Genomic DNA, 18,050 nt, shown 5'->3' with positions numbered 1-18,050 from the left:
AATGGACTCTTTGAGCTGTAACTACAACAAACTTCACCCAAATCAAACAAAACTTGGTACATGTGTCATTCATTACTCTGAAGTATTGTGCCAAATGTGACCACATTGCACAGAAAGGGGGCACTACTATTACACAGCAACTGGTTATATAGGTTATTAATTGATTACACCACCACCTAGTGATACAGTACCAGCAAGATGAGATAGATATATTCTGAAGACAATGTGAAAGGAGCTTGTGCATTTTCATAACATAGGACTAAAGCATTTGTGAGTTACAGCTAGGGTTGCAACTAATGATTATTTTGATAATCGATTAATCTGTTGATTACTTTTTCGATTAATTGATTATTAATCTGATAAAAAGGAAGACAAGCCAAATTTGGTTTCCTGTATGTTACTAGCATATTCAGGATACCATCAGTGAGAACAACTGCTTGCTGTGGTGTGCAGATCTTCTTCAAAACATAGTCAGCAATGCTGGGCTGTTTTTATCTGAGGTGAGAGAAAAAGTGTAGATATGAACTTACATATTTTTAAGTTAATAACTACTGATCTAAAATGCAGACAACAATGCAGGCAAATTGAAATTACATAAATGGATATTGGGTGATGCTGCCATGTGCTGAGAATAAAAGGGAAATGCAACTAACACATATGATCAAATATTGTTAAGATATTTAAGATTTTAGAGAACATGGCAGAATTAACCCAACCGTTACATTGATTTCATATTTATCAATATTTAACACAGTGTATGTAATGTAATATACACTTGGTTGTGATACTGAAACACTAACATGCAATGCCAGTCAGAAAAGACCTTGAAAAAGGCTTTAAATATATTATTTAAAAAATGTTTGGATTTTTTTTTTTTAACTCTGAATGTAACTGCCCCCACATTTAAGGTGGAACGGAAAAAAGAGTGATATAAATTTACTAAAAATGAAACATCTTGTTTAACTACTCTATCAGGTTCTAGCGACATTGAGTGAGAGAAAACTTGTCACTAGCGTTAGCTTGACTAAAACTACGGCTTGTTTTGGAACTACTGGTCAAGCTGACACATTTAAGGTGGAAGAGAAAACTCAGATGCTCATGCAGTGATGTTGTGCTGCTGTGCCATGCGAGATCAGCTGTGCACATTTTGCACCTAACGCTGTTCCTTGAAGGCGTTAATGTAAAGTGATTCCATACTTTGATGACTTGGGTCGTACATTTTTCTCTCTGCTTGTGCTAACATTATCCTCTGCTGTGACCGCCTCCGCCATTTTTCAAAACCTTCTTCCAAAGTTCGTCACGTGAGCTATGCAAGGCATGGCACCTTTGGTTGGCTTACTGCCACATATTAGGGTGTAGCAACTGTACCTATGTGTATAATAACTTAGACCCAATTGATTATTAAATTAGTTGCAAACTATTTTAACACTCGATTTTTAACTGTTTTAATCGATTAGTTGTTGCAGCCTTAGTTACATCTATTTCTTATGCAATTTTTCGAAGGCAAGCTGCACATCTCTATTTAAGCAGAGGTTGCAATCACACAGTAATGGAAGTTCCACATTTGAGAATTGTTACAGTTCAGGTTCTTACAATTCTTATGATACCACATATGTCAATATTGGGTTTTGATCCAAGGACTAGTTCTTGATCAAATTATATGTCCGCTACATCTCATCTATGCCTGCAGACTTTCTGTTTTGCAGATTCCCCCCTCAGCCACTCCTTCTCCTCCTCACACACAGACTGTCACCTCTCCCCCTCCCTTCCCCACTGGCAGTCAGAGAAGGCCAGAGAACACAGACACAGAAATGCAGATATAAAGCAATAAACAATAAAAATATAGCCGCAAGCAGCAATGAGATGGTCCTAAACGAATGGGCCTAATCTGGACCCTTGGCCAGTCTGAGCCAACAATGAGGCCTTAGGACACATGGGCCAATTAGGCCAAACAAGGCAAAAATGAATATAAGATATTGTTATATCTCCAACTAGCAGCTATCATTATGAAATGTCTCATGTACTCAGGAAGTGCCCCATAGACACCATGTAAAAATGTCTTTATGATCGGGCCTTATTAAGACTTTCAAAGAGCTGCTGAAACCTCAGTGGCCAATGGCAGCCATTATGTATAGTAAATGTCAACAACAACATGGAATCAGATTAAGTACATAGCTCACTACTTGCATGTCATGTGTCCATGAGGTGTCCAATAAAGTAAGGATCTGCACAATGAGGCCTTGTTGGTGTAAGGAACATCAGCATAGAGAGACCATAAGCAGTTTTGGGCAGTGAGGCTTCACGAGTGCTAATAAACCATGTGTCTTAGTTTAGCAAAGGACATGATATGACTGGTGAGCATCGTTTTTAATTATGATAAATATTTATGTTCATATGTTATGACCTTTGACCTGTACAGAGAAATAAGATCTCATGAATGTAGATGAACAAAGCAATATGTGGTCTTAGAGTGCCACCTGCTGGTGAAACAATTTACTACTGTCCTACTGCTACTGAGATGTTAGTCATTCATGTTACAAATGCACATGCAGACTTTTTAATCACCTACTGCTCTGTGGATATTTAAGTCACATGGACATATGTGGTATCAGAAGAATCCTAAGGACCTGAACTTTAATAATTAGTTTTATATTAATAAAATGTGGAACTTTCATCACTATGTGGCTTATAGGTCCCTCCCAATAACAGAGATCCAGCATGAATACAAAAACTGCATACAACCAGTTATTGTTTAATTGAAGCGCCCGCTTTAGGTGGATTTGAGTCATATTATACACATTGCTTCAGTGTAAGGCCCTACATATGTATGTAAAGATTGGTCTTGATTGGGCTTAATTTGTTTAAGTTATCGCTGGCAGAATTTATTACGCTCAGCGCGCTTCGATCAATTAATTTATTGTGGCAACAATTTGAATAAATGTTGAGCTTTTTAAAATAATTATTTACCTACAGACTCTGCAGATTACAACAAGGTCAATTGTTTTGGAATAGAGCCAAATTCCACAGACTAGTTTGAAAAAGTTCAATTTTGAACAACTGGCTATTGAGACAAAACAATGCATTTTTTTGACAACACTTGCAATAACAAAGTTGTTAGGCCCTCTGCAGAGTATAAAAAGAAGCAAACTGCATGTCAATATACTTATATTTCGCTGAGATATATATTTTCTCGATATAGCACCCCCTAGTGGCTATCAATACGAAACTTTTTAACCACTTAAGAAGTGCCCCCAGGGACATACTAGTCAAGTCTCATGATGATTGAGCCTCATCAAGGTTGTCAAACAGCTTCTGAAATCTAATTGGCCGATGACGATCACAATTTTGCCCGAATCGCATTGTGCTTAACTTTCCACTTTTAGCCTTGTTGATAGAAGCAGCATGCCAAAGGGAGGTCTGATCCACCTTACGGATTCTGAGATATAAGCTTGTAGCATTTACAGCGTCCCCTATATGTATAGTAGTGCCCCCTTTCTGCGCAATGTGGTCACGTTTGGCACACTACTTCAGAGCAATGAATTACACGTGTACCAAGTTTTGTTCGATTTGGGCGAAGTTTGTTGTAGTTATACCTCAAAGAGTGCATTGAGCCCCGCCCATGCATATTTGTTAAATAACTGATGCAACAGTGTGTTAAAAGTTCAAACTTTTTTGATAATTATTTACCTACCGTCTATACAGATTTAAAAAAAACAGTTATTTATTGATAAGACATATTTCCAGGGAGGAGTTAGAAAAGCTCCATTTTCACATACCTGGCTATTGTGGATAAACTATACATTTGACATATGACAATAGTTGTAATTGCAAAGTTGTAAGACTCTATGCAGAGTAAGCAATAAAGTAAACTGCTTGTTGATATGTTTTATTTTGGCTGAGATATTCCATATTTTCATGTTGAAAATTTGAATTGCGCACCCCTAGTGGCTATCGTTATGAAAATGTTTATGTGCTTAGGAAGTGCTGCCATGGACATACCATGCAACTCATGATGATAGGACCTTGTTAAAGTCATGAAACAGCTGCTGAAATTTGAATGGCTGATGGCGGCCATGTTTTTGCGAATATGACATCATCCTCATAGAATCTGATTCAGGACATCACCCACTACATGCATACCAATCGGCATGTCAATCGGACAATCCTGTGAAGCATAATTTTTTTTGTTGTTATAGCGCCCCCTAGGCTTGCAGTTGCACAACCAAGTACTTATGTCTTCCAACCCATATAGGGATCAAGCATGTGAAGTATCGTAACATTCAAAGAAAGCGTTTGTGAGTTATAGCTGTATTTGTCCGATTTTTGGAACGCGAGCTCCAACCCTGTATTTGGGCTGGAGTCTGGAAGCCGAGCAGTGATAAAATTCTTTTATCTTAACTTTTTTTTGATAATTACTAAAGTTCGGGTTCTTAGGATTCTGCTGATACCACATATGTCCATATTAGGTACATTTCCAGGCACTAGTTTGCGCTCAAAAATGTGTGTGATTTTGCATATTATGCAAATTAGCTCAACATCTAAGTAGGCAGAGCTTATGGGTTCTATTGGCTTTTTTGTAGGGTCTGACCTGAGGAGTCAGGGAAAAAAAGAATTTCGTCTCTATGCTACACAGGGTAGGAGATATAGAGGCAAACGCGTTTCACGTCGCTATAGCGCCGCCATCTGGCTGATCGAGCTGATTCTTTGCGCCTGAGTAGCAGGAGGGTTTACTACCAGTTGACCAAATGACAAGTCTGTAGGACCTACGGTTTGGGCTACCCATCGCGTTTCATCAGAGAAAAAGAAGAAGAAGAAAAAAAGCTGAAAAAACAGAACAAAAACAATAGGGCTCCAGCACTTGCAGTGCTTGGACCCCTAATAAGAAAAATCCTAACATTTACAATATGGTCCTACACTACGTGTTAGGACCATAATTATGACCACCTCCTTATTTCTACATTCAATGTCCATGTATTCAGCTAAACTGCGCACAGGAGCACTTTGTATGTCTAAAAATACAGAAAGCGGTCCACCTTTTGCTCTGCATACTTTCATTGCTCCCTTTCACCCTGTTATTGAATGGTCAGGATGCACACACAGCAGGTATGATTTATGTGCTGGAGTTTTGAAGCACTCAGCATCACTGCTGGACTTAGAATAATCCTCCAGCAGATAGTGTCCTGTGTCCACTGACGATGGACCAGAGGACAATCAGCACAACTTCTGATGCAACAGATTAGCTACTGTTTCTGCCTTTATATGTATCAGTTGGACCAACAAGGTGGGCGTGTATAACAGTGTAGACAGTGAGTGGACACAGGTTTTAAAAACTCCTGCAGCACTGTTATATCTGATCCACTCATAAGAGCACAATTCACACTGCCATATCACCACAATGTCAGTGTTAATACAGTGCTGAGAATGATCTACCACATTAAATAATCTATGCTTTGTGGGACTCCTGAATATCGGGTCAGAATCCAGGGTGAAATTCCAGAGTGAGTTCTGTGTTCTCTGCTGTCTCTGTAACACAGATCCAACCCTCACCTGTCTGCAGAGCAGAAATTCCCCCACTCATCCACTAACACTCCCTCTTACAATCCAGGTCCGCTGAGACACCAGAACACCAAAGATCACATTTAAAAGCACTACAGCATCTATCCTAAAGTGTGGCTCCTGTATCAGGAAATGGCATATGCTAACCTCTTGCTCTGCAAAGATTGCTCGCTTTCACCCTGGTCTTCAAATGGTCAGGACTCCCACACCACAAGTATGACTAAGCTGTTGGAGTTTTAAATCCCTCAGCATCACTGCTGGACTGAGAATAGTCCACAACCAAACAAATCCAGCAGACAGTGTCCTGTGTCCTCGGATGATGGACTCAAGTACAAGCAACTCCACATCATCTCTGCTCTTTGTGGGGTTCTGAACATTAGGGTGAGAAACCAGTATGCAACTCCAGAATTCTGTGCTGTATGCTGTCTCTGTCATCCACTACTCCTCCATCTCACGCTACATCTCGCCAGAAACGCCAGAACACCAAGGACCAAGTTCAAAACACTACACAAACTTCCCCAAAAATCCCCTTATATCTCATGAAAGCTCATATGCTGGCACGTTATACCAGCTTGGACCCCGGGAATTGCCGCTTGCGGCTATATTTATCATCGACTCCGCTATGTAGTGTTTATGCAGCCGCAACATGTGCATAATCATTTCCACTACACTATAACATAAAGCCAGGACAATAATGCTTTCTTCAATTCTATCATTTTTATTTATTTACTTATTTAAGCAGGTGTTAGGGTTTATTCATGTCTTTACAAATTAAAATACTATTTTCAAATGTTTTTTGCATTTAAACATGCATCAAATATATTCCCAATCATACATGTTATATTTTTGTGAACATTACTTGGTTATAAATACCAAGATTCAAAGCACTAACGTAGTGACAGCCTACATTGGATATAAAAAGCTGTGGCAGCTGCTTTGCTGTATGTGTACAGAACACAGGCAAACTCCATCCATGCATGGACAGCACGCAGTAGTGTCTGATTTGTTAGTGCTTTGTGGCAACTGATTTCAGCATTCTAAAGAATCAGCCTTGAGACTCAGACTGTCTGTAAAATCAAGTCACTTTATTGAAGCAAGTCTCTGGCTTAAAGTTTTTAAATGGATGAGATGTAATAAACTCAGTTATACTCCAAGTCTGAGAGATCTATATTTTGTTTAAGTTTACATACGAATACAAAAGTAATAATACAGATTTATTAGTCAGAAATCTCTATAACAATCAGTACTATTAAATTTGTGTATTGTAATGAGGAAGAAATTACCAAAGGCTTAAAAGTTAATCAACAGGAACACTTGTATAATATATTCACAGGGGGGCGGAGCTACCCAGATTTTCATTAGTTCTTTGCCTTTCATGTTATAAAGGACTAACATTTTTTTAACATGCTCTGAACTGCTGTTTATGGGCACAGGGTAAGAACTGGTTGCATTACTGGCAGGTCGAATATAAGTGTATGGTATGCAAATATCTTCTAGCCACATGATAAAAGGGAATTTGTTTTAATTGTGGCCGGCTTAAACAAAAGGACAGCCGAAGTGAAAACTTCACAAGCAGTCATTTCATAGTTACATAGACAACATAAAAGAACAGGTGCTCTTACAAGACAGACACACAGTTAATCTGCACATGCATAGCAAAGTCTTTACCTCTCTTGGGATACTGTAACACAATTTTTGTTCAATTAAAATTTCATATGAAATTAAGGATATTAGAGAGCTCCCTGAGTTTGTGCCCCTTTGCTACAGTAAAAGCATCTACTGTCCTGGAGAGGCTTTACACTTGATTTTGGAACATTGCTATGAGGACTGTATGGGTTTCAACCATGAGAGCATTCATGAGGTCAAGTACTGTTGTTTAATGTTTAGCTCTGGTTAACAGACACTACTATAACCATACCTCTACTGGGAGCTTTATAACTTAATGATAGCTGATGCTTAGCACTGAGTATGGTGACCATAAACTCATGTGAAGCATGTGAAGAGAGACTTTTTTTTTTAGTTTAGAGATAATTTGTCCTCTAGTTGGTTCAATCTGTCCATTTACATTAAATACTGCATATTATTCTAAATTAAGCAAAAGAGTCAACAATAAGTGTGACTGAGGCTGTTCCTTTGTATAAGTTTCCTGTCATGTGAGGAGGTCTTAACAGCAGCCATTAGGCTTCACCCCCAACTTGAACCTGACACAAATCTCAACAAAGTTAACCAGAAACATCTGTGCAACATCTTCCTCTTAATGCTGTATAGAGCAAAAGCATTTCTCTGCTTCCACTAATGACCTGGAAAAAATCTGATCTGATCAAATCTGTTGAAGGATATGTTCAAATCTTTCACCTACTTTTGGTCCCCCACGGTCTAGGAGTTTGGTTCCTTGTGGCCAGAGATGGTTGTCAGGCCATCAACTCCTTGTCTGAGGGAAGTTACCTCCGTGAAGCTGGCCCCTCATATGATGAGAAACGGAATAAAAACGTGTCCTTTCGTTAGTGCTGCATTTGTGCTCTTTTGTGCTGCAAAAATCATCGTTTGTGCTGGTACCGTTTTTGAAGAATTAGACATTATATCTTATTACCTGTTATGTAAGGCAGCCCCTCATTAGTGGCAAAATCGCTCCAAAGTGGTCTCATTCGTTCGTGCCTCGTTTGTGCTGGTTTGTGCCGTTAAAAGAAACACTAGTACCATTTTCCTTCTTGAGTTATTCAGCCATAAAGTTTCAACGAGTGATGTCACTCAGCTCCTCATCAACGTCCAATTTGCACCAAAGTGGTCTCATTCGTTAGTGCTGGTTTGTGCCGTTAAAAAAAAATATTTGTGCTCATTTACTTCTTGAGTTAAAGGCTAAGAAATATTTATTTGAACCGGTGACATCACTCAGCCCCTTATCAACGTCCTTTTCCCACCAGAGTGGTCTCATTCGTTAGTGCTGCGTTTGTGCTAGTTTGTGCCGTTAAAATAAACGTTCGTGCCAATTTAATTCTTGAGTTATTCAGCCATAAAGTTTAACAAGTGAATTTGCTCAGCCCCTCATCAACGTCAAAATCGCTCCAAAGTGGTCTGATCTCGTTAGTGATTTCATATTAATGATAAATTAGTGACTAATAATGTACCTTTTTTCTTTTTTTCTGAGAGTGCAAGTTATTTAATAAAGCAATAATTTCACCATGAACCAGATTGTACACTTTTCTGAGGAAAGGGAGGGTAGTGTATGTGTGTGTGTGTTGTATAGAAATAAACTATTACAACCGATAATGAGCCAGATCTGGGCCGAGTCTGGCACTAATGGCGTGTGTAGCGAATTGCTAGAAAATAGTAGTGACTTAGCTAGTTTCCAATATTTAAATACCAGCGCTAAATACCAAAGGTAAGTATCTGGGATTAATTAACAAGAATTATAAAATAATAATGTGGGCCAATCAGAAAAACCTAGGATCGCCTACGGAGCCAAGGACGACACCACGCAAGAGATGACACTGCACCACTGCTCTGAGATTTGGAGGTTAGCCTCCTTTTAATAAAAAGGTAAGTAAAATATTATAAAATAAAATACAAAAAACAGGCAGGATATTAAATATAAATAATACACCTTATATTACTGTTATTACCATATACATATATATCGGATAACTTTATCTGTATCAATATTTATATGCTACTACCCGGGTAGGAAAATATGTATATCAATAAGAAAATGTATATTTATTTAAACACCAATATCTATCAATATCAAAATATCCCTTTTTTTCTGTGTGCGTATATATGAATAATTAATGTCCGGTTGTTTCACAGGTGGCAGTTGGAAGTGAGTATGTGCAAAAAGGTCCAGTCTGTGGAAAGGTACGTGTTTCTCCTACCACACTGGAGAGTAGTGAAAGTTCAGCAACAATGGAAAGAAGGGGATTTCACAGAGCAGAGTTCTCCACAGCACTTGTGGACAGCTTCCAGGGTCGGGATCCAGGGAGGCTCGCCATCAAATGTAGAAAAGGGGGGTCCAAATTGAATCTAGTCAAAAACCTGACCGATGCAAAACTCAGTGTATCCCAGCTAATAACACTCCTTTTCGCCACGGAGGGCTTCCCAGGTCCACCAGCTCGGTGATCTAGTCTAAAGAGGGTTTACTTGCTACCACTGAAGTGGTGGGGTGGTTTATCTTGTGCTCTAGCTGTAGGTCTGTTAGCAAACTATCATTCCAGCAGCCTCTGCAAAACTGCTTAAGGAACTGCTGATTAATATCACAAGTCTTAAGTCCACCTGCTCTTTCAGCTGGACTCAGTGCAGACTGAAGACGTTGCAAGTATGCTGACGGTTTTTCTCCTGCATCTTGCAGAGTGCTCATGAATTGTGTAAACAACTCTTCTCCATCCTCCACAGTACCATAGGCTGAATCCAACAGCTCCAAATATATTGTAGCTGCAGCCTCTGGACTAATGTGCTTGATTATGTCAGCAGCGGGGGACAGAAGACTTTCATGTATTCTACGCGTTATTTCCCTATCAGGGACTGATGAATCAATAAGCATCAGACCAACTTGAGAACGCCAGGTTTCGTAGTCGACCTCGCTATATGGCTTGGGAACTTTTCCAGAAAAGGTTCTCAATCTCACAGTTGAACCAGCGAATGGAGACTTTTCTTCGCTTCTCACGGTGTGCTCCACTATTACTTTCTGCACTTCAGGTGGATTAAATGTAGAAGAATCGAGCAATGGAACTGTTCTCTGCTTAGCAGGTGACAAGGAGTGTGCAGAATGATGGCTCCTGCTGTCATCAGAGGTAGGTTTCAGGTGAGATCCGAACATGGCTTGGGACGAAATTTCAGACTGGTTTTGCTCTGATGTTTGGTCGGGGCTTGGTGCAGGATGAGAGTCATTTTTCAGTTCGACAACATCAGGTGTGTCAATGATATCACCTATCTGATCCAGGGCTTCTCGTAGGATAGCTTCTAAATCTCTCCCACTTAGTTTAGCTACTCTCTGTAACTCACCTACATAAGTGTGAGTAATCTTACTACCCACTCCCTGAGAGTAAACATCCGCTAGTGCTCGTACACAGCACACAGTATTATCACCGAGTGTACAACGGTAGGGTAGAAGGGGTTCTAATGTCTGCAAAGCAGAACCGGAGCTGTATTCTACAATTACCTGCGAATGTAGCTCAGAACTAGCGTCTTCCACTTTTAGTGTCCTATTTATTGCACCATGTTCTTTCAGAAATGTCAACACCTCTCCACCACAGTCTGACCCAGTTAATCCATTAACTATCACAGAATTAGGGACTTTTACACTGTTATGTTCAATGAACTCCATTTTTAGCATGTGAAACACTTAGCTTGATTAGACAGTTGTGCAGTGTTGCTCTTGAGTGAGTATTTAACGTAACTAGGCTCCTGGCTGGCTCGCCAAGTTTTGTGTAGGGAATTGCTAGAAAATAGTAGTGACTTAGCTAGTTTCCAATATTTAAATACCAGCGCTAAATACCAAAGGTAAGTATCTGGGATTAATTAACAAGAATTATAAAATAATAATGTGGGCCAATCAGAAAAACCTAGGATCGCCTACGGAGCCAAGGACGACACCACGCAAGAGATGACACTGCACCACTGCTCTGAGATTTGGAGGTTAGCCTCCTTTTAATAAAAAGTTAAGTAAAATATTATAAAATAAAATACAAAAAACAGGCAGGATATTAAATATAAATAATACACCTTATATTACTGTTATTACCATATACCTATATATCGGATAACTGTATCTGTATCAATATTTATATACTACTACCCGGGTAGGAAAATATGTATATCAATAAGAAAATGTATATTTAAATATTTATTTATACACCAATATCTATCAATATCAAAATATCCCTTTTTTTCTGTGTGCGTATATATGAGTAATTAATGTCGTGTGAAAAATGTTGTTTCACAGGTGGCAGTTGAAACTGAGTATGTGCAAAAAGGTCCAGTCTATGGAAAGGTACGTGTTTCTCCTACCACACTGGAGAGTAGTGAAAGTTCAGCAACAATGGAAAGAAGGGGGTTTCACAGAGCAGAGTTCTCCACAGCACTTGTGGACAGCTTCCAGGGTCGGGATCCAGGGAGGCTCGCCATCAAATGTAGAAAAGGGGGGTCCAAATTGAATCTAGTCAAAAACCTGACCGATGTAAAACTCAGTGTATCCCAGCTAATAACACTCCTCTTCGCCACGGAGGGCTTCCCAGGTCCACCAGCTCGGTGATCTAGTCTAAAGAGGGTTTTACTTGCTACCACTGAAGTTTTTTACTACATAAATCCAAATTTTTAATCTATCTTTCTCATTTCTTCTGCAGATGCCTTCTGCTCACGACGGCTGCTCGACCCAAAAGAAAGTACTGGGTCCAGATCAGCAGAATTACCCGCGCTTATCAACGTAGTCAATCACCTTATTGGCTGTAGTGTGTGACGTACTACTAAACAAATTAAATATTCTCAAAAATATATAAAATAAATATTTTTTAAGTGAATAAAATTTCTTTTCCTCACATATTGGTGTCTTTATTTATTTATAATATTTTCAATGCTTCTTATTCAATTTCAGCTTCAGTCTAACTCAACTTTTGTGCCCTTTTAATAATAAAATATTCTTTTAATAAATCAGGCTTTTATAACCTGGGTTACACGTGCTTCTGGCCCAAACTCGGCCGTGGTCCGGTTATTGCGATTTAGTTATGGCTTGCCGGACTAGGGCAGAGTCATTTGAGCCGTGCCTCAGCCACAACACTTGGCCGAGTCTGGGCTGAGAGTTTACCAGACTCGGGCCAAAACTATCGGCCCAATCTACGGCCATACATCACGGCCGAGACAATGCCGACTCCACGTGTCGGCATCGGACCGAGTGTTTTTGTTCCGGCATGCGTGATTCGGCCCAAGTGTGGGCCGATACAATTTTGCTAGCTGGGAACTTTGGTGCAAAGTGGACGTTGATGAGGGGCTGAGTGAATTCACTTGTTAAATTTTATGGCTGAATAACTCAAGAATTAAATTGGCACGAACGTTTATTTTAACGGCACAAACCAGCACAACCGCAGCACTAACGAATGAGACCTCTCTGGTGCGAATTGGACGTTGATGAGGGACTGAGTGACATCATCGGTTTAAATAAATATTTCTTAGCCTATAACTCAAGACGTAAATGAGCACAAATAGCTTTTTTTAACGGCACAAACCAGCACAAATGCAGCACTAATGAATGACACCACTTTGGAGCAATTTGGACGTTGATGAGGGGCTGAGTGACGTCACTCGTTGAAAATGGCAGACGGGATTGCATGATGGAATATAACATTGATAAACAAATATATTTCCCCTGTATTCCCCTGTATTTCCCCTGTATTAGATAATAAACTGGGGTTAAGACTAGGTGATATTGCAAAACAACATTCTCTCTCTCTGTCTCTCTCTCTCTTTTTTTTTTTTTTTTAATTTATAAATTATTTGAGATTACGATTTTATTAGTCATTCTAATCTTCTATCTTCAAATATAGAAGGGCACCCGTCAATGCGCGTTCAGCACATCTAAACTTACAAACATTCGGGCAGCTACTGATCCACAGATCCCAGCCATTAACACCAGCAATGTTTTTATGAACTTTTTTAACAACAAGATTGAAAATATTAGACAAACAATAAATACCATATTACTAAACCCAGCCTGTCTGTCATCTGGTGTGGATGATCATAATCAATCCCCTTTTAACAATCATAAATTTGTCCCTTAGACTGGGTCACATAGCCAAAGCATTTAAACTAGCAGTTATTAAACCCTTGATCAAGAAACCGAATCTTGATCCTAGGTTACTATACAATTACAGACCTATCCCTAACCTTCCCTTCATATCTAAGATCTTAGAAAAAGTTGTGGCCCAACAACTTAGGTAATACTTGCATAAAAATAACATGAAAAATTTCAATCTGGTTTTAGGCCACACCATAGCACCGAAACGGCTTTAGTTAAGATAACAAACGACCTTCTTCTCGCCTCTGATTGATCCATGCTAGTTTTACTCGACCTCAGTGCAGCTTTTGATACAACTGATCATACTATTCTGCTAGAAAGATTAAAAAACATGGTTGGAATAATAGGAACGGCCCTATCATGGTTTAAGTCTTACCTCACAGATCGCTACCAGTTTGTAAAAGTAAATAATATTTCTTCTATTCATACAAAAATGAGATTTGGAATTCCCCAAGGCTCCATTTTAGGACTTTTATTATTCATATTATACATGCTGCCACTGGCAGGCATGGCATTACCTTCCACAGATGACACACAGTTATACATATCAGCCAAACCAGACGACAAACCAGCACTAAAGAAAATGGAGGACTGTGTTAAAGAAGTGAAGCATTGGATGTCATAAAATTTCCTTCTGCTAAACAGTGACAAAACCGAGGCTCTCCTTCTAGGTCCAAAACCTGCTATAAATAAGGTATCAGACTTGATACATAATTTTGACTTCCCTGTTCTCCCTAGCTCATCAGCTAAAAATCTGGGTGTTATAATTGATTCAGATCTATCATTTGATCAGCATATAGGTGACATTACAAAAACAGCTTTCCTACATCTTCAGAACCTTGCTAAGTTAAGAAATTCCTTATCCCTCCCAGATGCGGAAAAAGTAGTTCACGCTTTTATTACATCAAGAATAGATTATTGCAATGCATTTTTATCAGGATGCTCCAGCAGAAACTTGAGTAAACTACAGCTAATTCAAAATCCTGCAGCTAGGGTCCTCACTAAAACTAGAAAATTTGATCATATCAGCCCAGTCTTATCGGCCCTTCAGTGGCTTCCAATTAAATTCCATATTGATTACAAAATTGTTTTCCTCACATATAAATCCCTACACAGGCTCGCCCCTGAATATCTGCGAGACCTCATCACGCACTATGAACCACCAAGGCTACTCATATTTCAGGGCCTCTTACTAGTACCCAGAATTCATCTGGTATCAAGACTTCAGTGGGGGGGGGGCGCTTTCTCCTACAAAGCCCCTCAGCTCTGGAACAATCTTCCAGTTAGTGTTCGGAACACAGACACAGTCACTATGTTTAAGTCTAGGCTCAAAACACACTTGTTCAGTTTAGCCTTTGGCAACTAAACTCTTTCTAGTTTAAGGTTGTCGTTTCAAGAACTCATGGACATGGGGAATCAGGGTAAACTCGGATGATGTGCTCACAATTTCTCTTGCTTGGAGCAGAAGGATGTCTTTGCCTGAGCTCCTTCTGGTTTCCCTCCAGTCTGTTACAGTCAGATCCGTCACTACACTAATGAAAATATTCACATGTTCATATTTCTCTGCTGCACTCAACTAAACTAACTGCTTCCCTTTACTGTTTTCTGAGAAAATGGTGGCCCACTGATGGAAGATTGTTTGCTGGATTCTCCTGCGGCCCAGACCAGACCAGCTGCTCACCTCCATCTACTGCTGCCAGCCTCGGACCACTCACCATGATCAACTACACTGAAGTAGAAATGGACTCAGATTAGCAACACTGACTGGATTCTTGGGAATTAGAGACTGAGAGTTAATGGGCTTGTCTAAAAGCGAAGTAGTAGTGCGTGATGATTTGCACTTGTTCTGGATCAATAGTAATCTTCAGAATGCCTACTCATGCCTACAGAATGCCTCCACTGGAAGCATGAATAACTTATTGATGCCTGTAAAGTGTTCAACAGTGGCACCCCTTCTGCTTTCTCTTGTTTGAAACCGTGCCTGCTGCCATCATGCTCAAAGTCAAGTGTGCTTTAACCTGGTTGTTTTGCTTACAAATGTGATTAAAGTCATTGTTGTGTCCTAGACAGTTTTTAGTTTTTGAGCAAGGGGAAAAGCCATAAGTTAGAGGGCACATTTCAGCAAAAAGGACTGAATTTCAATTATTTTTCAATCTGACTGTTCACAGAGTCTACTGATTCTTATGCCAATTTCAGATGCACACATAAAACTACCTAGGAACTTAACTAACAATGCAACAGACACGTCATAAAAGATGTGGTTCACTGTTTAAAAAAGTTATTACAAGCTAAAGAACCACAATATGCAGCAGAATGTTCTTGTACGAGGTTAACAAATGGTCAGCTTTAGATGACAGACTTGCACAAGCTTTCTTAGCATTGTCAGGCCGATATAAAAGCAACCTTCAGCAGCCCAATCAATCACGAGAGAGAAGGAGCTGAAAGTGACTGACAGCAAAGTTTGAAAAAAAATGTTTTTTTAATGTTTCACTCTCTCACAGGAAATTAAACAAAACCACAGCATACTCAAATAAAAAATTAATTTCAAACGGGGCTAAGAAACCGCAGTCCATGACATTATTTTGACAAATGAGTCATGTTTTCCGGGCGGCACGGTGGTGCAGCAGGTAGTGTCGCAGTCACACAGCTCCAGGGGCCTGGAGGTTGTGGGTTCGACTCCAGCTCCGGGTGACTGTCTGTGAGGAGTTGGTGTGTTCTCCCCGTGTCCGCGTGGGTTTCCTCCGGGTGCTCCGGTTTCCTCCCACAGTCCAAAAACACACGTTGCAGGTGGATTGGCGACTCGAAAGTGTCCGTAGGTGTGAATGTGTGTGTGTCTGTGTTGCCCTGTGAAGGACTGGCGTCCCCTCCAGGGTGTATTCCCGCCTTGCCCGATGATTCCAGGTAGGCTCTGGACCCCCCGCGACCCTAAATTGGATAAGCGGTTACAGATAATGGATGGATGGATGGATGGAGTCATGTTTTCCATTATGAATAATATGATTTGGCAGAATGCTTAAAATATTCTCTTAACAGTTTATGATCCACAAAGTGAGCTCTTATATAGAGGCAGATGTGTTTAAAACAGACTCAGGTTTACTAAATCGCTGGTACATAGAGGCCACTTGGTGTCAGTATAACTGCTTAACGTAAAGGAGAATCACTGGTGAAAATGACTTAAAACAAGTCCTTACCATATGCAGTCATGGTGCCCACGTAGGGTCCATCCATCACACCCTGGTTCTCCTCAGCCAGGGCTTTGATGTAGCGCTTACTCAGGTCTAGGATCTGCATGCGAAGCTGTGCACTGCTCTCATGAGTTGATCTCTGCTGAATGGTGAAGTGCAGCAACATCATGCCCCAAATGAAGCCAAAACTCACAAGGAAGAAGCCAAGCTTTTGTGACGACAGCTTCCATAAGTATACGGAGGCCATGGCTGCTGTGTGTTTATAAAGTTCAGGAGGTGTCGAGTCTCATGGCTGACATTGGGAGTTTGTCTACCAATCAAGGCTGATCCAGTATATGGTCCATGCCTCTGGATCGTCAGTCATGCTGGATGTTCCATATTGTGTGAATATGCTAGACACACTAGAAAGAGAGAAAGAAAAGGAAGAGAAAGCAAAACATTATATTACAGATAAACACCATACACTGCTTACTTTGTGTGAACCCCCCAAATACATTTTTATAATTTGAATGTTCTGTTAACATTTTTAAAATGCTTCCATTTCTTATAATTACAGATGAATTGGCACACTGGACCAACAGAGCTGAAAAAAATTTAACATAAAGAATTCCACATCCAAGTTAGAAATGTTGAGTGCTAGTCTAGTCAAACGTAAGGCAGGACATCAATTACAGATACTGATGAAATTAAGTCTCATCTGTGATTTCATAGATCAAAATCTTCAGGATGTAAACCTAAACTGGCTTTTTCTTAACTTAGCTTGTTACAGCTAGCAGACATCTGCTAGTTAATAGTAGATAACACATTAACAAAGTAATGCTATTTCCAGTGCAATGATCTCTTTGCAACAAAGAGAAATCATATATCATACAACAGCTAGTTCCAGACAAGTAATGTGATTGTTTGAGAAGTGTTCTAACCATGTTGATCATGTTATTTTGCCATAACTGCACAGTTCATTTATTTTAGTAATTCAATAAAAAAAAAACTGAAACTCATTAGATATAGATGCATTACAGAGTGAGCCATTTCAAGCATTTCTTTCTTTTAATGTTGATGATTATGGCCTACAGCCAATGAAAGCCCAAAAGTCATTATCTCAGAAAATGAGAATAATCAACACAAAACACCTGCAAAGGTTTCCTAAGCCTTTAAAATGGTCCCCTTTCAAAAATTTGGGGGAGATTCAAAAGGAGTGTTTTCAGATTAAAGTAAATTTGGCATTTAACTTGGAAATCAAGGTCCAATAGTCTATGGAGGCATTTTACTGACAAGTATTTGAATTAATATAACTGGATTTAATGAAAAACAATTAATTAAAGCTTACTGAATTACCATGTCTTTCATTTTTGTGTGTGCAATTTTCAAATTAATTAATTTATTTTCATACTTACAATTCAGTTGACATTATTCCAGTGCTTTTATTTCATTATAGAAATTCGAGTTAAACATTTCAGACTTAGGAAATTCAACCATTAAAATTCGATCTGTGAAATTCATACATTTGCATCCGTGACCTAAAGAAAAAT

The 18,050-nt window shown here is 39.5% G+C and overlaps 1 protein-coding gene across 2 annotated transcripts in view; it reads right to left on the bottom strand.

Moving 5' to 3' along the window:
• The window catches only part of LOC136679681 (alpha-1,6-mannosylglycoprotein 6-beta-N-acetylglucosaminyltransferase A-like), a 252,818-nt gene that overhangs the window by 167,615 nt on the left and 67,153 nt on the right, over positions 1-18,050 (bottom strand). For both annotated transcript variants that reach the window (XM_066658338.1, XM_066658337.1), the window contains one exon: positions 16,528-16,922. In XM_066658338.1, coding sequence (XP_066514435.1) covers positions 16,528-16,768 — 241 coding nt within the window. In that variant the 5' untranslated portion in view covers positions 16,769-16,922. The remainder of the gene's footprint in view (positions 1-16,527; positions 16,923-18,050) is intronic.

The sequence above is a fragment of the Hoplias malabaricus genome, chromosome Y (assembly GCF_029633855.1).
Source record: "Hoplias malabaricus isolate fHopMal1 chromosome Y, fHopMal1.hap1, whole genome shotgun sequence".
In the NCBI taxonomy this organism is placed as follows: Eukaryota; Metazoa; Chordata; class Actinopteri; order Characiformes; family Erythrinidae; genus Hoplias; species Hoplias malabaricus.
This window is presented reverse-complemented; position numbering and strand designations above follow the sequence as displayed.